We start from the raw sequence: 26,988 nt of genomic DNA, 5'->3' as shown, positions 1-26,988 counted from the left end.
TTCACTATGTCTTGATGAATTTGAAAAGGGAGATTAAGGGCATTTTCAATAGTTTACATTTTTGTGTCTCTTAAAGTAGTTGTAATACAGAGATATACTTGTTGATGGAATATGACGTAAGGCTTAATTGAACATACAGGGTGCACGTTCTTGTGTTACCTATACATTCCATGAAATAGCTAGTGTTAAGGGGGAGTCTCAGCTTGTACATCTCTTCTGACCTAGGTGTTTGAAATAGCTGACATAGTTGATCAGATGTCACCTTGGGGCATGCTGCGGATCCCACGGCCACTCATTATGATCCGGGCTTTCAGGATTTATTTCCGATTCGAACTGCCAAGGACCCGAATTACAAACATTTTAAAGTAAGCATAGCTTGGTGCACACATTAAGGGGAGTGTTTATGAACACTGGGAAAGGGGGCATTTAATCTATTTTCCCTAACGTTCCTCTTTTCCCTAGGCGGTCAGGAGAACAAATATGGAGTGTCTCAATCTTCCTCCTCTTCTTCCTTCTTCTGTATGGGATTTTAGGAGTTCAGATGTTTGGAACATTTACCTACCACTGCGTAGTCAATGACACAAAGCCAGGGTAAGTCACAAAGCCAGGGTAAGCTTCTCTTTTGTCTTTTAGTTACACTTTAAGTCTAGGTGATTAACAAGGACATTTCTGCATGTTTGTGTGCCTATGTGTGTGCCTCTGTGTGTGTGTGTGTGTGTGTGTGTGTGTGTGCGCCTGTGTGTGTGTGTGTGTATGTGAAATTGTCACATGCTTTAAAAATCAGTTTTTGGGGTATTTTGTGTCTTTCCCACACCCTCATTATTTTGTACAACTTGGAGCCAAATGTTTACAGCGAGCCACATGAAAAAGTATAACCTGGTTGGAATGAACATTAAACAAAGACAAACCTTTCAGAAAGTGGCCAGCTACATGAGGGCTGTGACCCACTTCCAAAGCTAACAAAACTTTGGAAGATATCCATGGTATTAGTTTGATAGAGAAAATAAAACCCTCATTCTTACAGTTAATCCCACCGGCCATCCTTTCCTAAAAATCAGATTCCTGGCTGATTTCAGCAACATTTCCAGGTAAAGGAAGACTACCTGCTGTGTCTGTGTTTCTCAAGGCAGGAGCTTAACATGCAGCATCTGAGAGTGAAGTAGATGATGGATGGTGCTGGTAGAGCCTCCTCTCCTGCACAACACCCATCCTGAAGACCAGCACCGATACAGAGTGATGGGAAGAAAGAGCAGAGCTGTTGGCCAGCCCCTCAAGTGGTATACACTAGGTGTTGACTGAGCATCTGAGTTTGGGAATCCATGTTTAGCCCACAGATGTTCAATAGTTAACAACTTCAGGATGCAGAGCAAAGGACACCAAAGCAAAAATTGATTTCACTCCTTCTATTCATGCCTTTGAGCAGGGATGGATCTGTTTACAAATAAAGGACTCACAAATTACATTTAAGAAAAATTTCCATTGGGATCATAGAATGTAACTTACACTGCTTTGTTGAATTTTAAAGGGTACTCGTTTATGTTTCTGTTAACATTCATTAGCAAATAGTTTGGGTTTCTAAAACATTGTAGCTTTTATAATTCTTGTGAATTTTTTTTTGTTGTTGTTTTGTATTTAGAGATTTTTTTTCATGAATCACAGCTAAATGAATCCAGAATATTTACACACGCACACACACACACACACACGCACGCACACACACACACACACACACACACACACACACACGGTTCCATTATATAAATAATGATAAAGTTGGCTCAAACTCAATACTTTCAGCTTGTGTCAATTTCTCAGATCATTCCTTTATGACTTGTGTATAGATCGGCTTCTGGAAGCATACACAAGGCTTTCAAATATTAAAATGACAAAGTAATTCACAAACAATTCAGTGTATTTTTACTGGCTATATATTAAACACCAAAGACCTCTTAGCAAATATGATCATGTTTTTACCTTTATTATGTTTTAATTTTCTGTGTGTGAGGGTATACACGTGCCACGGATGACTGTGGATGTTAGAAGACAGCCTGAAGAATCAGTTCTAAGCCAGTTCTCTCCTTCCATTATGTGGGTTCAAGTGAGGGGAGTCAGATTGTTTTACCCTCTGAGCCACCTTGCTGGCCCATTTTACCCATTTTAGTAGTCATATACATACATATCACATTTATACAAACATATCAACATGTTTGTCTTCACAGGAATATGTGTGCTCTTTGATTATGAACCAGTGACAAAAGGAGTTAGTTTTTACCACTTAATATAACTTCATAAGAATTTCACACCACTTTGTATGTTGTTGAGGCCGGGTACAATGACATACATGTACACAAGGACCATTGTGAAACTGATTAATTGAGAATTGATTTTAAAAATTGCTAAAAATGTAAGCCCATATTTTCTCTCCATTTTTATTTCCCAGAAATAGACACAAAGGGCAACTTTTATAATTAAAATTTGGTTTTCTAAATATATTATTTTATCCAATATCACAGTTCTAGTCCACTTTTATTTAACCACATACTGAGGTTTATTGACACATAAAAGCTTGTATGTAATGTATGTATATGTAATATATATAAATGGATACATACATACAATATATAGTATATATACAATATATAATATATAATATACATGGGGGAGTTTTCTATGACTATTATTATTTTATTTACGTACAATCCAGCCATTACCCTCTCCTTGTCCCCACTCCCACGGTTCCTCATCCCATTCCTCCTCCCCTCTGTCTCTAAGAGGATGCTCTCCCACCGCAGGCCTCTCCAATCCTTGGGGCCTCTAGTCTCTCACAGATCAGGTAAACCTTCTCCCACTGAGGCCAGACCAGGCAGTCCTCTGCTGTATATGTGTCAGGAGCCTCAGGCTGGCTCATGTATGTTGCCTGGTTGGTTGCTCTGTGTCTGGGTGCTCCCAAGGGTCTAGGTTAGCTGAGTCTGCTGGTCTTCCTATGGGGTCGCCCTCTTCATCAGCTTCTTACATCCTTCCCCTAATTCAATCATAGGGGTCCCCAACTTCGGTCCAATGGCTAGGTATAAATATCTGTGTCTGTTTCAGTCAGCTACTGGTAGGGCCTCTCAGAGGACAGCCATGCTAGGCTTCTGTCTGTAAGCACACCAAAGCATCAGTCATAGTGTTAGGCCTTGGTGACTCCCTAGTTGGGCCAATCACTGGACCATCTTTCCCTCAGTCTCTTCCCCCTTTTTGTCCCTGCAGTTCTTTTAGACAGGAATAATTCTGGGTCAGAAAATTTTGACCATAGGTTGGTAACCCCATCTCTCCTCTTGAAGTCCTGAATGTCTACTGGATGTGGACTTTTCAAGTTCCTTCTCTCCACTGTTGGGCATTTCATCTAAGGCCACTCTCATTGAGTCCTGAGAATCTCTCACTCTCTGTTCTCTGGTACTTTCTAGATGGTCTACCCATCTCCCCACCTCCTGCCTTCTGAGGCTGCATATTTCTGTTCATTCTACTGACCCTCTGGGGTTCTCTCCTGGTACCCCCTCCCAAACCTGAACCTGTGTTTTTTTTGTAAATTTGTACACATTCACCCTGACTCTTACCCTCCAGCTGACCTTCTAAACCCAGCACCCTCCCAGCTTCCTACCCACTAATTTATCCCACAATATTGACTAGTGTGTCCCATTCAGTAAGATGAATGTAAGACTGTTAGATTCCTTTTTTCCTGTTTGTAAAATTTATGACTGAAACTCTCCAAGTCTGCTTTGGTTTGTTGTGGTAGTATTGGCAGTGGTGAGGAGATTTTTACATTATTAATGAAATAGAACTAACATGTTAATATTTAATCTTTTTCTGTAAGGTGTGCCAAATTTTGTTTTCAACAGAACCTACTTATTTTTGTAATTTGTCAACACTGGCCTAATGTTTATAAAATATTTTCTGGTTATCCTTCAAATAGTTGTTGGATCTGTTGGAATCAGCCATGTTCTAATCCTGCTATTAGTAGTTTATAATTTTATTTCCTTTTAAGCTTCCCTTGATAGTTTTATGTATCTTTTCTCACACATACAGGGGAGCTATGTGTCAGTTTAATGTTCTCTGTGGTTACTTTGCTTTCCTAATCCATCTCTTCTTTTATCCTTACTCTTTCTTATTTTCTAGGTTTCTCTTCATTTTGTTTCTTCAGATGAAACATGTCACTGTCTTTAATAATTTCTGCTTTTAAATACAAAGTCTTGAAGATAGACACTTCTTTTGAAGTACCTCACTATGTACATCTTCAAACTTTGGTGTTTTGTATTTAATCATTATTTAATTCAAAGTTTTCTCCTTTTACTTGTGTCATCTTTCTTGACCTGCAGGTTATGTAGAACTATGGGAATTTTTGGTATGAGAAAAATTTAAAAGACAATATTTTATGTCGCTATGTAATTTTATTCTACTGTAGTTAGATAATAATCCTTACAACGATCATTTTGGGGGATGGTATATGGTCTAAATAGTTGCCATTGCACGGAAATCAGAAAGTTTCCTATTTTTGCATGTAATTTTGGTCAAGGTATCTGGTGACGTTTTTCTTGCTCATTCTATAATTATGAAATATCATCACTGCATATTCCTAACATGACAGGACATTCCCTTTTCTCTTTCAGTCCTGTCAGTTCTTTTTTTCATTTCTACAGTTAAGACTCTAATTAAGTAAATGAACACAAGAGGTCCTGTCTTTCTAATGAACTAACCTTTCTACAGTTATACATGTCTAATGCTTCATTCTGAGTTAGGTTTGGTGAAGTCAGGATACAGAGTGAATGACCTTTCAAAGTCCCTTTCATAATAACAACTAGATTTTTAGACTTTGAACTCTAAAATAACCCATTTTAATTTAGCCAGATTTTCTCTTCTTAACAGTTGGTGTGTTCCTGAAGCTGTTTAAAAACTAGATGTGCTTTGTTTTGTTCCTAGACTGGCAATAAAAGGAAGTCTCCATGTTGTGCCTATAGCTGGGCATTCATTGACACTGAGTGTGTACTAAGAGACCTCCTGAAATACAAATACCAACCCCATTTCTCCCTATTATCCTGAGGTCATCACAGGGAACTGAATAAGTCTGGCAGAAGGTTCTGGAAAATTCTCTTTTGCTGGCAGTGATGTGAATGAACCTGCAGGGCATGGAGTTAACCGAAATAAGCTGCACACCTACAGTGCTTATGTTATCATTCACGAATGGAATCTAGAAAAGTTACGAAAGTAGCAAGGATTCTAGGGTTTATCTGAGGCTGGTGAGAGAAGGTGGAGCTGGTGATAAAGGATATAAAATTCCAGGTAGATGGGAATGATAAACTTTGAGAACTCATCTTCAGCCCCATGAATAGAGTCAGTTATAATGTGTTGTATAATTCAAAACAACCGGAAAGTAAACTTCAAATGTATCACTACAAAAACATCAACACGATGGTTATTAGATTGATTTATTCATTAGTTCTATGTCCTTGTGGGTATGTGTGTGTTGTAATACTATGTATGCTTAAAGATAAAGCACAGCTATGACTTGTCATTTAAAAGTAGCATTAATTTTGAGCTGGGAGATGGTTCAGGAGGTAAAGCACTTAGTTAATAAACCCTAGGACCAGAGTTCAGATCCCCAGAACCTACAATTATACCTGCCAAGTATGGTAGTATTCTTTTCCCCCTTTTCTTTTATTAGATATTCTTTTTATTTACATTTCAAATGTTATAACCTTTCCTTATTTCCCCTCCTGAAACCCTACTCCATCCTCACCCCCTGCTTCTATAATGGTGTTCCCACACCCACCCACTACTTCCTGCCTCCCTACCTTGGCATTCCCCTTACACTGGGGCATTGAGCCTTCACAGGACAAAGGGCCTCTCCTCCCACTGATGCCCAACAAGGCCATCCTCTGCTACATATGTGACTGGAGCCATGGGGCCCCCCATGTGTGCTCTTTGGTTGGTGGTTTAGTCCCTGGGAGCTCTGGTGGGTTGATATTATTGTTCTTCCTATGGGGTTGCAAATCCCTTCAGCTCATTCAGTCCTTTATTTAACTCCTCCATTGGGGACCCCATTCTCAGTCCAATGGTTGTCTGTGAGCATCCTCATCTGTATTAGTAAGGCTCTGACAGAGCCTCTCAGGAGACAGCTATATCAAGCTCCTGTCAGCTTGGACTTCTTGGCATCCACTATATTGTCTGGGTTTGGTGTCTATATATGGGATGGATTCCCAAGTTGAAGCAGTCTCTGAATGGCCTTTCCTTTAATTTCTGCTCCACCCTTTGTTCATGTGTTTCTTCCTGTGAGTATTTTGTTCCCCCTTCTAAGAAGGAGTGAAGCATCCACACTTTGGTCTTCCTTCTTCTTGAGCTTCATATGGTCTGTGGATTGTATCTTTAGGTATTGGGAATTGGGTATTCCAAGCTTTGGGCTAAAATCCACTTATCAGTGAGTGCATATCATGTGTATTCTTTTGTGTAATTGATATCTGTATGCAGTAGAGGGCTGGCACAAGATAAGGCAAGGCTTGTGATTTGACAGTGTAAAAGTAAGGCAGGAGCAGAGTTTTTTAAAGGCAAGATTGAAGAAGAAAGAGAGAAGAACCGAGATGGAAAGAGAGAAGGACCACCCAGATCCATGTGGCCTTAAATGGCCATAGATAGTCATGAATATTTCATAAGGGATGGATTTTTATAGGAAAATTTATCTTATCTAGGTGGGCAGTTTATACCATTATCAATTGGTTGTGAGTTTATTGTGCAGACTTTTGTGGAGTTTGAATTTACTGATATAAATCTGATTGCTAAATTATGAGCTAAATGAGTTTTGATTATAAGGGGTCCTTGGAGTTGTGACGATAAGCATTGGGTGCGGTTGTTGGGAATGTGAGCAGAGTCCACAGCAAGAGATCCCAAAGATAGGCAACTCTGTATGGAACTGGCGTGGCAGCCTGCCTTGGGAACTAGATGGTAGAGTCGCAAGAGGGTGGCTGTTGCTGGGCTCAGAGAGTAGCTGGCAGCAGCATGGGATGGAGATTGGAAGCATAATGGGTGAGATGATTTGTTGATTAAGATGAAAATATCCCGCAGATGCCATGTGGCCCACCAGAGCCAGCACTAGTGTGGGATAATAAAATCCTTTTATAATATTTACCACTACACTTTTGTGACTGGTTTACCTCATTCAGGATGATATTTTCTAGTTCCATCCATTTGTCTATGAATTTCATAAAGTCATTGTTTTTGATAGCTGAGTAATATTCCATTGTGTAGATGTACCACATTTTCTGTATCCATTCCTCTGTTGAAGGGCATCTGGGTTCTTTCCAGCTTCTGGCTATTATAAATAAGGCTGCTATGAACATAGTGGAGCATGTGTCTTTTTTATATGTTGAAGCATCTTTTGGGTATATGCCCAGGAGTGATAGAGCTGGGTCCTCAGGTAGTACGATATCCAATTTCCTGAGGAAACTTCAGACTGATTTCCAGAGTGCTTGTACCAGCTTGCAATCCCACCAACATGGAAGAGTACTTTTAATCATAGTATATAGAAAACACAGACAGAGGATCCCCAGAACAAGCTGGCTAAACTGACAAGCTGTACTAGAAAGTTCCTAGTTTAAGATAGAGATGCTGTTCAATGAGCAATCAATGAAGAGTCTTAGTGTCAACCTACACACACACACACACACACACACACACACACGCGCGAGCGCGTGCGCATGCAGACACACGCACACACAAGCATACACACAGTTACATATCCACCCACAGGCAGACAGAAATACACATACACACATATGCATAAATACAGAGACACACACACACATGCATGTGCACACAGATATACACAGGCACACATATAGACACACAAACCCATACAAATACATAGACCCATATAGACACAGACATGCATACACACACAGACACACACATGCACACACAGACACACACACAGGCATACACATGCACACATGTACACACAGACAAACACACACATACACACACACAGCACTCATGTACGGCCCCACACATGTGGACAAACATACACACCTGTACACATGTAAAACAATACTAACTCATTTTATGTAATAAATATGTCTGAGTCAAATAGTAAGTTATGGTTATGCCTAAGGAAGCAATGCTGCTAAGTGCTATGAGGACTTCTAGCTTTAGACTAATTAACTTGCATGCACTATCTTCTTAATGGAAAATCTTTCAAACAGAAAGATCTCACCACTGAACTCTGGCATGTATTTCATTTAATCTGTGAGGCAAAAAGGATAAAGAGTGGGGTGATTAGTTGCACACACTTTTACTTTTAAGCAACATGCATTTATTAAAGTATATCGAAAAGCACCTTAGCCACATCTTCAGTGGTATTACCAGTCAAAGCTGAGATTCCTCCCTGATAATGAACTGCAATCTAAGGCAATTATGGAAAGAGTAATGAGATTTGACTAAGCAAAGCAGCTCATTTCCTAAAGAAAGTTGAGAAGGGCAATGGCCTATGGCAGAAACAGGTGCTGCAAAATGCCAAATGTGATGTCAGACATCTGCCTTGAGCTAAAAGAGAAAACTGCAAAGATGAAGCAACAGGTGAAATAGCACAGATGAACACTCACCTGACAGCTTATTATCACTCCTGAGAGAGGAAGGAAATGTATCCATGGCTTCATGTAAAATAAAAAAGTTCTTATTCCCAGGAGTGAGGCAATTAGAATAGCTTTAGGACAAGTAAAAGTAAATGTTAAAAATACCAAAGTTTTTCCTAGAGAGGGCAGAATCCAACCGAGAGCTGAGGTGGTTACTTGTGCTGGCTGGATCGTTTGCTGTGTGTAAGAAGTAAAGTGCTGTGCACTTATGGATACCTGGGCCATTCCCTTTATCTATCCTGATCCAGATTAACTACTAATAACTTCGTATTTTATCCTAAGAAGCTTATGTCCTTCCATGGGGCAGCCTATAGAACCTGATAGATTTTTTGTTTTGTTTTGTTTTGTTTTTTAATGAGTTATCATTAAAAAGTTTTACTGGAAAAAACATAAAATTGGATTTGGAAAAGTTTGATACTCCTGGTCCAAATAAGTACAATAAGTACACTAAAGAACAAAATGAAATTGGTCTTACAAATTCCATTTATGAAAGGTGTCTTCTTTTAAACCCATGGAACACTGCCAGGATTATTGCCTATTGATATTTTCATGGAAGTCACATCCACCTATTGCCCAGTCCTATTGCCCACCTTGTCCTACTTTTTTCTCATATGTGGCATTTCTAACCTATGCTTCAGAACCTCCTTGAGACCACCATGCCTATGAAAACAGATGGATGCTGTCATGTGGTCCCTCTTTTTATGTCCTATCATTCGCATTGATCAGAAAAGTTCTTAAATGGGGAATAGTTCTTAGATGGTCCCAAATACTCCATTGTGGGACATAAAACCATGCCAGGAAGTTTGCTAAGGTAGAGCAGGTAGAGACCTGGAGACTCAGCAAACTTGGTGGCAGTTGTGGCTGGAAGCACAGAGAGGCCTTCTATGGGAGATTAGATTGCAGCTCTGTAGGCAAAGGCCTTCTTCATGACTCCCCACAGTGGATCTTGATGAAAAGAGACAGTCCATGGTTCTAAATAGTTTATTGTCATGGCAGAAAATGGATGAGTAAAACCAGATCCCACTTCTCAGGGTGGCTCTGAGACTAAATACCTTTTGCAGGGAAGAATGTCTGGGAAGGGAAGCTTATTGGTTAAGCCCTCCAGGCCTCTAGGTACCTCATTAGCATGGAGAACTCCGTTTTGGGCCTTAGTGACCACAGGTCAAGTCTCTTTTATGTGAGAAGCATGGCATGTGTTCCAAATCAAGAGTCTGGCACAGAGCTGGGAATCATCTAAGCCTTCAGGTTGTGTGCCCACTAAGTGTCCAGGTCTCGATTACCAAACTTCCTGGCATGGTTTTAAGTGCCACATTCCATCCCTCACAATCTTTGTGGTGCAAGAGTAGACTTTCAATAAATAATCATTACACCAAAATAGAGTGGCCACACTAACAATCAAAAATGAACAATTTCTGAAAAGGGCTGAACAAGGCAAAGCAGCTATGTTCACTGGTGTTGGTGATACCAGAATGCCTACACAAAGCATTTTAGAATTAGTAGTGATGGCAGTTTGACATCCTGGAGAAAGATATTGTAAGTCAGAAAGAGAAAAGTTTGAGCAGATTGCTAAGTGGGTAATCTGCTTGGCTGCTTGACACGGAGCTTGATTTATGTATTCCATCTATGGACCCTACGTGGTGACAGGGGTGAATGGACTAGTTTCTCACATTCTTATGCAAACTGTGAGAACTGTAGATTCTTCCCATCAAAGCCAATAAATCAGTAAACAATGCAAAACTGTAGAGCCCTCATGTTTGCATTTGCTGTTGGGGTATCTTGCACATGTGAGGTTAAGTCACATCTGTGACTCCTGTGGAGGTTAATTTTTTATTGTTGAATCCATGCAACCTACGATCAGCTCAGAAGAGAGAATTTCAATAAGGAATTACATAGATGAGGTTGGCCTGTGGGTATATCTGTGGGAGATTATCTCGACCTAATAATGTGAGTGGCATCATTCCCTAGGCTGGGGGCTCTGGACTACAAAAGAATGAAAGTAGATGTGCAAGCAACCATCAAGGATGTGCTTGTTCTCTCTGCTCCTCACTGTGGATGTTATGTAATGAGCTATTTTGAGTTCTTGCATGAAGTTCTCTTCAAGTATAGCATGTAACCTAGAGCTTTCATCCAAATAAACTTCCCCAAGTTGCTTTTCATCAGGGTGTTTTATCAGCAACAGAAATGAAACGGTTCTTCCACTGCACAGTTTTGTGTGGAAATGGAATAAAGTCATCCCAATTTTTAAATAATTAGAAAATTTCTATTTGGCAGATGAGGAAACAGACTTAAAGACTTAGTGTCGTTGCTCAAAGTAGTTAAGTCAGCTAATCGCTGAAGTAAAGTGGTAATCTAACATACAGCTGACTCTTCTGTGCCACTAAGATTAATGCTTAACAGCAAAGACATATGCATAAGCGTAACATACTGCTTAAGTTAAGGACACTTTTGAAAAAGTATAGGAGGGGGTTTATCTCAATCTGTAATATTTGGGGAGTAGTAGAAAAAGGAACACTCAAGCTGTGGCCTGAAAGCTAAAATGTGTTGCAATGCCATGACTAAACCCCCGTTTCATTAGTATAAATTAGGCATAAGGATGGTGGTGATGAGACAGAGACACAGCTCTACACTGTCACCTTTAGTTGCCTCAAGAGCTCCCTTATCTTCCTGGGACCTGGATCAGGCAAACCCAAAATTGTGTTTTAGATGAGAAAATAATTTCAGGTCTAGCCAATATAAAGCAGGCTTACAGATTTTATCAAAAGGTGTTTTAATATAGACTTTAAGCAGGAGAATTAGGGGAAGAAGTACCCAAGAAGAAAATGTGCCCAAGTCGGGGATCCTGGCTTTCCAAGCGACACTTGCAGAAATTAAGCTATAAGCTTATATAGCTGTCTCCTGAAAGGCTCTGCCAGAGCCTGACAAATACAGAGGCAGATGCTCCCAGCCAACCACAGGACTGAGAACAGGGTCCCCAATGGAAGAGTTAGAGAAAGGACTGAAGGAGTTGAAGGCATTTGCAACCCCATAGAAAGAACAAAAATATCAACCAACCAGACCCCCTAGAGCTCCCAGGGACTAAACCAAAGAGTACACATGGCGCAACCCATGGCTCCAGCCACTTATGTAGCAGAAGTTGGGCCTTATTAGGCATCAGTGGGAGGAGAGGCCCCTGGTCCTGTGAAGGCTCCATGCCCCAGTGTAGGGGAATGCCAATGTGGGGTGGCAGGAGGAAGTGGGTGGGTGGGGGAACACCCTCATGGAGGCAGGGGTTGGGGAATCTGGGGGAATGATGGGGAGGTTTCAGGGGGGGACTGAGAAAGAGGATAACATTTGAAATGTAAATAAAGAAAATATCCAATAAAAGAAAAGAAAAAGGAAAAAAAAGGAGCCATGATTAATTATCTTTATTTTTGCTACATATCATTTTGGTTGTTCTCTAGTTACATATTTTAAAGTAACTAAGAATTTCAATCTCTCTCTCTCTCTCTCTCTCTCTCTCTCTCTCTCTCAAGTGATATTATAGGATATCTGTGAAAATACTGTGAATGGAGTTATAATTGATACAATATAACCAGGGGCCACTGGGGCTAAAAAGGGGGATAACAAATGTTTTTTCCCTGTAAATGGAAATTTGATGAGACTTCTAGGGTTATATTTGGGAAGGGATAGGCTTTGAGCAGTCGATAATTTTGCTGGAGTTTTTTCTTTTTTCTATTGGTGAGTAGCTTTAACCAGAGACCTGGTGAAAGGGTGTTCTCTGTTCTCATAACTCCATAATGTCCTTGTCTTCTCTGTCGCCTCAAGAAGCCCTAGATATTTCTGACCATGTTCAAGGTTTCAACTCTTAAAAGAGTTGTAATGATATCTACCTCCTGAGCACTAAGTAAAAGAAAAGAGCTAAGTGTGGGATGCAGGGTGGCCAGAGAGCATGCTAGGTGCTGATGCCTATCTGTGCAAAGATAGAGAGATGACTCGGCCCCTAAGATATTTAGGAGGTATTTTTTGAGATTATAGTGATTGGTTATAGTCTGGAGGCCGAAGTAATTTTCAAAGCTGATTCCAGGCTCTCCAGCTTGTTCAATTGTTTTGACGATGCTTTCATTTGTTAGGAAAGAGGACTCTGGGGAAGGAAGTGGAGTTCCCAATGAAGCCTATTAAGGTTCTTGTGGTGCAGCTAAGTAGAGAGGTCTGATATGCAGAAGGACATGTAGTTCTGAGACTCTAAGAGGACATCTATGATGGGAGAACAATGAAAGACTATTTGACACTAAACTGGAAAAATCTCAAAGAAAGGAAGGAAAGCCAGATAGATACTAAGCTCAGATAATAGCCTAGTAGTCAAGGCCAATTTCAGAAGGATGATCTAAGAAATTCGGACAAGGCTGTTGTCATCAACAAAACTACAGCGGTCTCTGGCACCTTCTTCCATGGTCACATCTCTTCCTGCCCACATTTAAGGGCTAACAGGTGTAGAGAGGGCCACCCACACAATTCAGGATAATCAGCCAAACTCAAGGTTTTATTTTAATCATATTTACAGATTTAATTACCTCTATCTATGGAACAAAATGTAGTCCTTACTTGATAATTATGATTTGACTCCAGGTTGCCCTATAGATATGTGAATTCAATAATGCCAAGTCTTTCACCTAAAATGACAGATTGTGTACATAGAGTCTTATATCTACAAATTACTTACATAATTTAATGCAGCATTAAATGTACAAATAGCAATCTGGTATTGTTAGGGCATGAAAAATGAAGCAATTCAAATCTACTTTTTCTAGAACTAAAAAAAAAGTTTAAATAATTATCTGTGCTATGAGGGCCAATAAAATATGCAAGAAAATAAAACCAGAAAAGAAAAAACGATAATATTTTGACCTAGTCGTAATAGCTAGCTCTTATTAAGTGATATGTTCCAATTGCTTTTCTGAAATGTATATTATCGAGTGAAAACTCAAATGCCCTGTGAAGAAGGTAAATGGGATGCCCATTCCCAAGATTAGACAGTTGAAGCAAAATGCATGAGAAATACAGTTATCTTCTGGCATCTATAGATGTCAATTGGCTGAGAATGGTAAATACTGACAACTAAACCTGTGCCTATTTATATCCTGAATCAGACCATTGAACCTATATATTTACACCCGCATTTTGTTAGTTGGGCATCCTCACACTATCTTTCAGATGAAGAAGTAGAGGCAGAGAGAAGTTTTACACATGCCACGTAGCTGATCCAGAATTCACATGCATACCTGCTCAATTCTGGTTTCTTTTCCAAATAGCTGAAAAGTAATGTTTGTAGAGACTTTCTATGCAGACAGAAAGCATTCTCTAATACCCCTGTTAAGTTTTTAATCTGAAATTAGAAAGGTTTTTGTCAACTAGTCCATTTTTCATCTCTGACATTCACAATGGCTTTCTTAAATACAAACAATGACAAACTAGGTCATATACACAGTGTCTTTCAAACAAGATGCTTCCAGTATCATGTAGCCATTTTTTGTATATGAGTATATATGACATTTATGTTACATTTTTATTGAAATTAATGTAATCATTTAAAAGACACAATTAAGTACCTATAATGTGAAATGCTAGAACCCCTAGTTTACTCTATACACCTTTCACATATGCCTTTCCATTAGTACTGTTTTCCTGTCTCTCAGATAAAGAAACAAGAGTTTAGAGATCCATGGATCATTTTTGATCACATGACCAGCAAATAGAGAGCTGGGATAAAGCATAAAAACCTCACTCTGTAATTCTGAAGCCCATTTCCCATTCTTCACTGATTTTGTAGGTGTCAAACCTAAAATAGCATTAGATTAGACTCCCAGAAGGATGAATCATTTGTCTACAAATGAGAATGTGATGTGAAAGAAAAAAGTAGTCTGTCTGCCTAAAACCATATCTTCTGACTCAATCAAGTAGTAATTTTCACAGTTAGCGCCTTTCTTCTATTTTTTAAATGGGATCAAAGGATATTTTAAAACTGTGATGAGGGGCTGAGTGATTGTTTAATCATTTACTCAGTGAGAAGGTTTGCAGGTGAGAGCGAAGCCTACACAGATAAGCATGAATTCTATGTTGGGACAGTAAAGCTTCTACTACAGCTGAATTGGACCAGGCATGAGCTTCTCTCTCTCTCTCTCTCTCTCTCTCTCTCTCTCTCTCTCTCTCTCTCTCTCTCTCTCTCTCTCTTTCTCTCTCTCTTTCTCTCTCTCCCTCCCTCCCTCTCTGTGAGTGCATGTATGTACATGCATGTAACAATGCACATATGTGTACTGAGATCAGAGATTATACTAATATGTTATGTTCCAGAGAAATGTATTCTGTAAGAGAAACAAAGCAATAACTGATTGAAGCATTTACTAAGAGGTTTTTGGAAGATAGGTCAATCAATATAGTGATGATAGATGATTGATGATAGATAGATGTTAGATAGATATATGATGGATAGATAAATGATAGACAGATAATAGATAATAGATAGCTACGGATAGATGATGGATAGTTAAATGATATATAGGTGATAAATAGATAGAGAGATACATAGATACACAGATAGATAAACTGAATTTGGATTCACAGCATTCATGTAAGCAGCTAGGCATTGAAGAGAATACCTTAAACTCAGGTTTTAGACAGCAAAGACTTGAGGATCCCTGGAGCTTGATAAACAGCCAGTCCAAATCAATAAGATTCTCAATAGAGTCAGTGAGAGAACCTGTCATGAAAAATGATATAGACAATGATTGAAGATGATATCTGGCATTGATTGCTGATGTCTCTCCATCTGTATACATATGCACATACATATTTATATAGACATACATATGTACACAGGAACATAAATGATGAATAGATTAGATAGATCTATAGATAATAGATAGATAGATGATAGAGAATTTAGTAATGAAAAATGTTATCTAAGAAGAAATGACTAACTCACTTTTGTCAATGCTTAAGGGACTTAGAAAATTCCTAGAAAAAAATGAAACAGTGGATGATATGTACAATAATATTATGCCCCCTGAACAATCAGTGGTAGTGATCTTATATAGCACACTGGCTCATTTTTAAGAGCTCAATATGAAAACTTCAATCTCATTTTGGTGAACTTCAGAAACTCTCAAGAATCCATCGCAAAGGCAAATGCATATAGAACTTAATTTTCAGACTGTACTAGCTAGTGTTATGTCAGTTGACCCATAAACTATCTGAAAGGAGGGGAACTTCATTGAAAAAAATAACTTATGACCCAGCTATGAGGCATTATTTTTTTTAATTTGTTATAGATTGGGAGGGCCCAACTCATTGTGGGTGATTCCATCCCTGGGGTGAGGTCCTGAATACTATAAGAGAGCAGACAGAAAATGCTAGGGAAAACAAGGCAGTCATGACTTCTTCATCAGCTCCTCTCTCCAAGGTCTTGCTCTGTTTGAGTTTCTGTCCTGACTTCCTTCAATAATGAACACCAATATGGACGTGTATGCTGAATAAAACCTTTTCTCCTCAACTTTCTCTTTAGTCATGGTGTTTTGTCACAGCAACAAAAACCCTAACTAAGACATGGCCTGTCCATAAAAAGATCAAGGAATATGGGTCACTACCCCCTAAAAGACTTTTGGTTTCTTAGAGCCATCAGTAAATTACCTGGTAATTTTTCTCTTGCCAAAATACTAGGCTTAGTTCCTTCAATTTCTCCTTATTTGTCTGGTTCTCTTTCTAAATTTCACATGAAGCAAAATAACAGAAGACCTAGTAGTATCATTTATAAGATTCCCCTTTTGAAATATGTACATAAGAAAAAAATCTCTTTCATCACAATGCTGACTGAAAGGAAAAGAGCAGCAAAATGTGTGCCTAGTAGTACAGGAAATTTCTGAATGACAAAGTCTCACACAAATTAGAATCCCTTCACATTTATATTCATTTGCCTATTAGAGTCTTTTAAAATAAGATTTCAATGAATATATATTGAAAATATCTTTCATAAAATATATTCTTATCACAGTTTCAGTTCACCCAATTCTTCCCAGATTCCCTCCACCTCATCAACATCCCAACTCCATGCACTACCTTTCTGTTTCTCATTAGGAAAAAAAAGCAAATAGACAAAAACCCCCACCAAAATCCAAAAATAATATAGTATTATTATTGTAAGATGCTTTATGGGAATGAATAATTATCATTTAACAACATATAATCATAGTGGCGCCGTGTACAAATTACCAATCTCAATGTATATCCAGGTATAGCAGTTATTGTTAATGATTCCTTCCTTACTTATTTATTTTAACTGATGCTTACAACTGTCAACATTTCTAACACTCTCATGTACTGTCCACAGGAATGTAACCTGGAATAGCTTAGCTATCCCAGATACGCACTGCTCGCCAGAGCTAGAAGAAGGCTATCAGTGCCCCCCAGGATTTAAATGCATGGACCTGGAAGACCTGGGACTTAGCAGGCAAGAGCTGGGCTACAGTGGCTTTAATGAGATAGGTCTGTCTTACTGGTAATATATATTTTCAGTTTCTGTTTATAATGTTTATGAAATGAAAAATATAACTGTGTAACTAATGTTTCATTTTATGAAAACTAGTAGTATAAAAAACACAAATGCAAAATAGAATTATATGCCCTACAAGCTATGATATACAGACTCTGTGTCAATCATATGTCTATATAGAGTTAATGGTCTTTCATTTTAGGTTATTATTTTTGTTTGTAGCATTTAAAGTATTTGCTTGTTGATTAGGATTCAGAGTTGCTAATTCTAAGACAAATAAGAATTGATTTTCTTACACTTGTAGCTAACCAGTTGCCAAGGTAAGTCTCAAAATGTGCAACATTATGTATTTGTGACTACAGAGAGCTGAAAATTAACTGGAACAGAAAATACATAATTAAATACTTATGGATATACCCTGTTTGTGTAACCCATACATAGGAAATACTAACCCCAGGTATATAAGGTGCTAATGTGTATATTTCTTTTAGTCTTCTCTGTTAAGTGCTGAAATACATCACAGCTTACCTAATATTACTTTGTTTATTATAACTCTATCCCAGCTACACATATTTAATTATTAATGTCAAAATAGGTTCTACACAAGTATTTATGATTTGAGAATTCTTATTGAAATAATTTTCAATAATGAATGGGGATTGTGTTATTTGAAAGCCAAATTTATTTCTTAACTCTGATAAGGAAAACTGAAATGGAGGATCCTCTAGTTAAGGAGGAGTATATATTAGTCCATAGAAGCTTCAGGATAGTATATTGAAATCTAGACTATGAACTAGAATTTCAGGAAAGACCTGTAAAGTCCTTAAATTGTTAAGCCATTTAACTAAGTGACACAGTTATAACCCTCTGACAGAGTATGATACAGAAGTAGAATGAAAAATCACACTGTGGTACTTGCTTTTAACTCGATTTAGCAAATAACATCTCTAAATTTTATTCTTTTATTTTAATATGCCATTAACTTGACTTCTAACATTGAATCTAGATGGCATCCATTGATTCATTTTATTTGACCAAATTATATACTTCCCTATTTCACAAAAATCTAGAAGCCAGCTTTTATTGTCAATGTGTTCTAAATTAAGATGCTGTCCTTGTATTTTGCAAGGGAAGCACTGACTTCTGAGAGTGAACAATAATCTACAGATATTGTGTGAGAGATGAGATGCACAGATTTGGTTAGGCTGCATGAGACATAGTCTAATGATCCCACTGGGCAGATGAGAATGCATAAATATAGTTCATGCCTTTAATAAGTGTGCTCACATCTCCTGTAAAGAGTGACCAACATCCAAGGGCTCAGATACCTTTGAACAATCTCAGTCACATTGCTCAAATGAATCATATCCTATTTTAAATGCATCAGTTGTTTCCCAAGTCAAAGTGCAGTTGTGTTCAAGTTGGTTCAATCTCTCTTTGTAAATGAATATCTTCTTATTAAAAGGTGAGGTAATTGCAGGGAGCTTGAGGAGATCAGTTTTGGAAGGTTGTTTGCCTGGGGCAGTAGGCTTCTGTTAAACCAGGCTTCTTGTTCTTGTTTTCTGCACCCATCTGTTGGATTTAAGCTTATCGTTTCATGTTCCTTTCTCCAGAGCCTTTGCAATGTCTGGCTCATAGCAAGTCCTTCATAAATATTAAAGAATGGTATAAAAAAGTTTATGGAACAAGATAATAGAAAATTAGTTTATTGTTTGGTTGCTCTTTTCCTTGAATGTGTCTGATTTGTTGGTGGTAGCCCTCATGACTTCTATTTTTATGAACACTTAATTGGATCTGATTATTTCTTTTGCTAAAGGATACTTTAAATCATTGTCATTGTTGGACTATTGACTAGATGATAAAATCTTGATTTAGTATAATAATCAAAAACTTTTAGGCCTAGAAGATGGCTCAGTAGGTAAGAGTGCTTTCTCTGAAAGCAAATGACATGAGTTCAAATCCCCAAGTCATAAATAGCAGGGCGTGGCTATTTTTTATAATCTTAGAAATCAGAGGCATGAGACAAACATATCTTAAGAACTCCTGACCAGCAATCTTAGCTGAAAATTGGAAGCTTCTTGTTTAGTGAGAGACTTCCTCAAACAATATAATGGATAGCAATCCAGGAAGATACCCAATGTTCAACTCTGGCCTTCTCACACAGACATCCATATATATATATATATATATATATATATATATATATATATATAAAACACAAAATAATCAATCAATGAATGAATTAATTAATTAAAATTAAGTATTCATACTAGTTTATGCTGAAATGGAAAACTTCTTGGTACACTGCTATATTTTAGAATATTAATGTTAATTTCCTTTTGAAAAAAGACAATACTTCTTACAAAACCAGGTGTGGAAATTTTAGATGTATATGATCATTTTTATATGTATTCATCTGGATTTAAGATATTTTTAAGTTCTTAGACATGCTTAGAATTTGGCCAATACACTTACATGTGTAAGTTATCATGATTAATTTAAAAGAAACATGTCCCCAATTTTTCATCAAATTATCATACAAGACAGATTTTGACTCATTTGTACATTTCTCTCATAAAAGGCTCTGATATTAAGTTAATATTGATGATGTTGAGTAACTCAAATGTGGAAGTACATGAAGAATGCAAAAGCATTAATTAAAAAATTACAAAAAAGCCAAGACAACCCTGTATTCCTAAAATCACCCTAACTTCAGACAAACTGAGAAACCAAATTCCATTTTCAATCTGAGCCTTGTGGTGCTGGCCTGTAATCATATGTATCCAAAAGTCTGGGACAAGAGGATTGCAAATTCAAATTCAGCTGAAGTTACAGAACAAATGTAAGACCAAACTGGGCACCTTAGATCAGTTTCAAAACAAAAATAAAAAGAGAGTGATAAAAATTGGGAGAGAATTTGCTGACCAATCACGACAGCCTAATTCAATAACTTCAGACTATCAAAAATAAAACCAAACAAAAAGAAAAAAGAAAAAACAAAACTGTAGGATGATGTCATTATACAGGTGGGGCAGGAATAAGATAGAACGAGGCCTGTCATTGGATGAGAAGGAAGGATGGTTGGGAGAAAAGGTTTAGAGACAAGGAGGAGACTGGAGAGAGAGGAAAAGTAGCCAAGAGAACATGGAGAAGGATGTTAAGATTCCTCTCTGAACATTTACAGGTTGTTATGAATATTCTTAAGGGATGGATGTGTACAGGGCTTTGTATGTCTAGGTGGGCAATTATATCTTATCAGTTGGATCAGAGGTTATTGTGTTGTGTGTTCTTTCATGGGGCGATTTAATTGAATTCAAGAGAGTGTGTGGTGGCTGGAGACACTGGGCTGCCACAGAATAGGGATGTGATGTCTGGCATGGTAGCAACCGATCCTATGAACTAGATGGGTAGAGATTGTTGCCAGGCTCACAGAGTAGCCATCAGCAGTGTGATATGGGTTGGAGCTAAGTGGGTGAGATGCTTTGTTGACTGAGATGAAGATATCTAACAGATGTCTTGGGGCACTACAGTGCCAGACGTGGTGTGGGATAAAAAACAGCATTTATTTTAATTTTACAGCAACACAAAACAGTTTCTACCTACAAGATCTTTGAAACACTTCTAGCTATATGCCACAGCCCAGAAGATGAGGCATCTAAAATAAAATTTCCCAAAAGGGTCCTGACTTCTATGACTCTAAGACAGACACAAAAGGATATCTGTCTTGTAAAATGATGGATGCTGATCCTGGAGAAATGGTTCAGCAGTTAGGAGCACTTGATGTTCTTGCAGGGGATCCAGAAGAATCAGTGTTGACTGGCTCATAAACAAATCACTTGTACTCCTGTTCCAAGGGATCCAACCACTTCTGGTCATTGTGAACACCTGCACTCAAATTGCATGCACGTGGACACACACACACACACACACACACACACACACACACACACACACTAAAAATAGAAATAAATATTCAAATAATGTATACTGTGGTCCCGAGGACAAGAATAGTTCTTTATTTGTGTAAAGGAAGCCATATGTAGATGTATAGAATCTCCTGGGATTTATGTGGCATCAAGACAGAGAGCCTCTCAATCTTGCAATAGTTGGTAAAGACACTCATTGATGAGATGTGACCAGCTCCCTCAACTGTATTGTAACCTAGAACTATGCTAAAATAACTCTTTCTCCCTTAAGTTGCTTTTGTCTAGGTGCTTTATTACAACAGAAAAACAAACTAACCTATAGATATTTATCTATACTCATTTGCCAAGATTAGTTACATCCTCTATTTTTTAAACTGCAAAGATTTTTTTAAATTAATTACATGTCTTAAATAGTTTTAATATATTTTATATACTCATGGAAATTAAATTTTAACAAGCATTAAATTTCATTAGTAATTAAAATTTTTATACAGGGAAGAATAGAAAATATTGTAGCAGAATTTATATTATATATAACATTCCAGAAGGCATTCAGCCAATTTAAATTGACTTGTAATGAGCTTCATTTTTCAATTTAAGGATTTATAAAATATAAATATTTCAATGTATGATTAGGTAGATAAAAATGGAAGATGTACTATAAGGATGTCTATGTCTTGAAAAGTAAACTCAATGCATCATTTGTATAAGATATTGCATATATAATACAAGTATACGTCTCCCAGCATGAGTCTACATTACAAAGCCATAATTACATACGTTGGAAATAACTTGAAACTCAAAATGATGTTAGCTAGAGCTATGACCTTTAAAATCATCTCTGTGTGAGTAACGTATTAAGATCAATTCAGAAAAACTTGATTATGCTTGTCCAAGAAAAATAGAAAACTGAACAATTATATCTGAGTGTGTGCAAGATGTCTGCTTCAGTGAACTTGAAATTGATATGACAGGTGACTTCTTTGCAGCAAAGGTTTCAGAAATCATGGTAGTGCTAAGATAAATGACACTTCAATCTGAATTGTGATATTGCACACCAGTGAGGTGACTTTCAGAAATAAATTGCCTCAATTTTCCATCTATGGCATGGATTTGCAATAGACCTGTGTTGTAGGTTTACTAAGAGAAGTAACTGGGGAACTACACTTAGAATACATCTTCTACCAATGACATACCAGAAATTGGAGCAGCAGTGGTAAAATGTGAACGCATCTGTGTGTTCTTTAATGGGTAAATGAAACATTCAGGAGGAAGATAGGATGTGGGAGCCTTCAGGTGAACACCACATTTGACTCTGGTCTTATGCCCCTTGGTTTATAACTGTTCACTATCATGTTGTGTCTTGGAGCAAAGAAAAGGGTAGAGGCACTGATGTAAATGACCACTGCCCAAACAGATGTGACATGCAATTAGAAAAAAGCAATACCAACTCTGTCATCTTTGGGTAAGAAATCACAGCAAATACCATTTAACAGGCAATTTACTTGTCATGGTCTTTCAGGGAGAAAGTACAACATTTGATACAGCACAGCAGTACAAAGCTATCCCGGGGGCGGCTTTAACTCCCAGTTAATTGCATAGTCAGGTAAAAAAAAAAACAAAGCATGTTGAGCTTGGATGATAAAACTCACCCTAGATATCACCCAAGGGGTAGATAGACAGGGGCATGTTTTGTTACTAATCCTTAGAACCATAAGCACAATGGAGAAAAGCCAACATGTAAACTGTCCAGAATAAGTTAAATCTGATTAAAACAACTCATATCAAAGGGAGCCCATGAGACAAGTACAAATTAGAAGATTCAAAAAAGGCAGATTCCAAAAAGGCACTTAAATAGAGTGTGCTTTGTGCCGCGTGCACTGTGTATAGTAAACTATTTCTGTATTCTTTAAATATAATAATCAAAGATAAATCACAAAACACTGTGCCATGTCAGTGGCTGATTGTCTAAAAGGCAGAAGGTTTTTTGTAATTACTATAATTATTTACTACAACCACTGTTATCACTCATTGATTGCTTATTACATAACTGGCAGCTGGAGAAGGGTCATCCATTCATTGTCTTTTAATTCTCAAAACAAACACATAAGTTCCTACTCTGTGAATAAAGAGAATGAGACAGGAGTTACAAGAGTCAAGGTTGCTCTTCTGGGTGGTCAGGTGGGAGCACTGCCCTTGGGCTGCAAACTAATGAACTAGGCACTCAGTTGCAAAGAGCTCCATGCCTGTGGCTTGTTAAGATGACCGTTTGTGACAAAATCTTATCTTGATAATAGACATGATATGTCCTCCAATATAGTGGTCTCTAGATAACTGCACCTTGTTCTTTTATCTGAAGTCTTTAGGTCAAAAGATGGGTGGAAACAAAAACAATATCCACTGAAAACCAATGATTCCTGTGTGGTGAGGTTATAGGTCTCTGGCTCAGAGTGTAGTCCTTTGTGTTCTATGACAGAAAGTTCTTTTTTTTAATTGGATATTTTCTTTATTTACATGTCAGATGTTATCCCCTTTCCTGGTTTCCCCTCCAGAAACCCCCTATTCCAGACCTCCTGCCCCTCCTTCTATGAGAATGCTCCTCCACCCACCTACCCACTCCCTTCCTGCCTCCCAACCCTGGCATTCCCCTACACTGGGGCATTGAGCCTTCACATAACCAAGGGCCTGTCCTCCCACTGATGTGGTACAAGGCCATCCTCTGCTACATATGTGGCTGGAGCCATGGGTCACTCCATATGTACTCTTTGGTTGGTGGTTTAGTCCCTGGGAGCTCTCAGCTATTAAAAACAGTGACTTCGTGAAATTCTTAGGCAAATGAATGGAACTAGGAAATATCATCCTGAATGAGATAACCCAATCACAGAAGAACACACATGATATACACTCACTAATAAGTGGATATTAGCCCAAAAGCTTAGAATAGCCAAGATACACTTTACAGAACACATGAAGTTCAAAAAGAAGGAAGACCAAAGTGTGGATGCTTTAGTCCTTCTTAGAAGGGGAAACAAAACACTGACAGGACGAAATACTGAGACAAAGTGTGGACCAGAGACTGAAGGAAAGGCCATCCAGAGACTGCCACACCTGGGGGTCCATCCCACATGTAGTTACCCAACCCAGACACTATATGCCCAGACGCCAAGAAGTGCATGCTGACAGGAGCTTGATACAGCTGTCTCCTGAGAGGCTCTGCCAGATCCTGACAAATACAGAGGCAGATGCTGGAAGTCAATCATTGGGCTGAGAAAGAGTCCCCAGTGGAGGAATTAGAGAAAGAACTGAAGTAGCTGAAGGGGTTTGAATCCCATAGGAAGAACAACAATATCAACCAATCAGAAAGTTCTTATATAAAGTCACCTCTTAGTATCTGTACAGATTAGTTCCAGGGACCCCCAAAAATATCAAAATCCTCAGATGCTCAAGTTGTGTGTTTGTGCATAAACTATCTACACCCTCGGGGCATTTTATGTCATCTCTATATTACATCCATTAACTATTGTTACCACAATCTACATGTTGTGTAAGTGGTTGTTAAACTACATTTCCCAGGAAATAATGATTAGACCAAAAGTATGTAAATGTTTAGTCCATATGTATTTAGCATGAGTCTATTTATTTGTGCATTGAATTTAACAAATTAGCCTTCTTAAGAAGTTCATAAAGTTTTTCATATACACTTCTTAGGGTGTATCATATGTATGTGCTACCAGTTGTTAGCTTTCTGAGGATTGCAATGTGGTTTTTAGGTGCTTATACGAATTTACAGAAAGGGTCTTTTATTTCTGAAATTTGTTCTGCTGTCAGTAACTAAATTGAACATTTTTAAAAATGCAAAAAAAAATAAGGAATGGATGAGCATACCAAATTTTCTGATTCTCAAGAGACTTCTGGAAAGGTCAAGAGACTTTTCTGGAAATGGTAGCTATGTATATTGAGAGGTCTTACTTTCCTCCCCAGAGAGAAACATTCATATTTTTTACTGTTGTTTATTTTACGATGTTGTCCTTTCTTGACTTTGGTAGTATTGACTATAAGATGGACTCAGATCCCCACGAGAACCATAAATCACTTACATTAAATAGCAGTGAGACGCACCAATGACTGCTTTCATCAGAAGAGTGTTCAGTGCCAGGACCCACATGTATATCTCATTGAAATAAGACAGACAAATGAATCCTCACACACTGGACTAATGCTTCAGTTATGATGAATGGTGTGCTTGGCATTCTATTTTTATGATAATTTGTCTCACAGTACACCTGGTACTAAATATGAATATAAAATATGGTAAAAGCAGGTTATCTTGAATCAAATCGTAATAGACTATAAATTGAACTTTCTTGAAGCTGCTGCTAAAAGACTGACTCTCACATTTCAAGTGTTGTTAAACTATGTTTCGTGGTACTCTGCATGATACCAGATGCAAACTTTACAAGTGGATAGAAAATTGAAATTGATTTTGCATCTATGTTTCTGCTGCACGCTTCTACTGCACTTACATAAAAAAGCCACATTCAAGACTGATTTGTAAAACATGTAATTGAGATTTATGTTGCTTTCAGAAAAAAAAAAGCACCAAAAGGTAGTTTTCCCTGCATTTTTCATTATGCTTCGTATTACTGCTGCAATTACTTATTGATTTTTGTGAAGTATGCATATAGAAGAAAGAACTGGGACATTCAAATCTAAGAATCCAAAGCATTTGTACTTACTGTAATCTGACTATTCTGCATTTGCTCTCCAAGGAGTTCCATTGTTATGGGATAAGGAAAATCCAACCTATTTCTGTTGACTATATGACCAGATTCTTCATGAAACTCACAAGAACAATGGCTGTGGCAAAACCCTTAGGAAGCCTGAAGATTGGGTTATCACCTTGCTTGAGATACATTGTAGGCACAAGGGTTTAAAAAGACAGGAAGTCTGGGATTTACTAGATCTTCAAAGGACATCGCAAACTTACTTAACTGAAGTTAATGGTCAGGTATTCTTTTGAATGTTAAAAACTAAGATGTTGTTAGGTATATTTCGCAAATGTCACTGAAGAGGAGGAAGCAACTGTCGACTGTCCATCAGCTCTATAGAAGTTCCTGTTGAATGGGTTAGACAATATAGCTTCTGGAAGGAGTTTCCAGCAGAAAATGAACGGTGTGTGCAACGAGAACACAAGCAGGGGGGATGATAATATGATTTTCAGATTATAGTATGTATCTGTGATATCTAGTGGTTTGAAATTAGCATTTATAGTCATAATCTACATATACTTTGAAATATAAATATTTTAAATAGAATAATAATAAACACGGGCATATACAATTCCCTTTCTCCTTCCTCCACCTTTCCTTCCTTTCATCTTTCTTTTTTGTAAAAGTCATAATTTTTAACAAAATTCTGTTAATTTTCCTCTCACTGAGGGATGTTTAAGTGGCCTTCAATACTAAGTGTACTAATTTTGATCACACCAGCTCTTAGTTGAGCATATGTGAATACTCCTATGCACGTGCAAAAGCACTGTTTAAAATAGATGCTTCTGAGGGTTCCAAAGATTGAGATATGTCATTGTCACCTAGGAAGTTCTTGATCAAGAGCACACACACACACACACACACACACACACACACACACACACACCCCTAATGTTTTCAGTTTACAATTTTGCATTGGGCTGCATTTATAGCTATCCTTGACCGCATGAGGCCCGCAGGCTGCAATCCTGAGTACATTTGAAAGAATCCACAAGCCAGAGAATTTCCTGGTTAGATTTTTATCAATTTGACACAAGCTAGAATCATTTGGAAACTCAATCATAAAAAGTCTCCATGAGACCAGCTTATATGGGGACATTTTCTTCAATAATTAC

General features: G+C 37.9%; 1 protein-coding gene across 7 annotated transcripts in view; it reads left to right on the top strand.

Annotated features, from left to right (window-relative positions):
• The window catches only part of Nalcn (sodium leak channel, non-selective), a 352,387-nt gene that overhangs the window by 38,518 nt on the left and 286,881 nt on the right, over positions 1-26,988 (top strand). For all 7 annotated transcript variants that reach the window (NM_001393695.1, NM_001393694.1, NM_001393693.1 and 4 more), the window contains 3 exon segments: positions 226-365; positions 463-591; positions 17,017-17,171. In NM_001393695.1, the coding sequence (NP_001380624.1) occupies positions 226-365; positions 463-591; positions 17,017-17,171 (424 nt within the window).

The sequence above is a fragment of the Rattus norvegicus genome, chromosome 15, assembly GCF_021556685.1.
Source record: "Rattus norvegicus strain SHRSP/BbbUtx chromosome 15, alternate assembly SHRSP_T2T, whole genome shotgun sequence".
NCBI lineage: Eukaryota > Metazoa > Chordata > Mammalia > Rodentia > Muridae > Rattus > Rattus norvegicus.
This window is presented reverse-complemented; position numbering and strand designations above follow the sequence as displayed.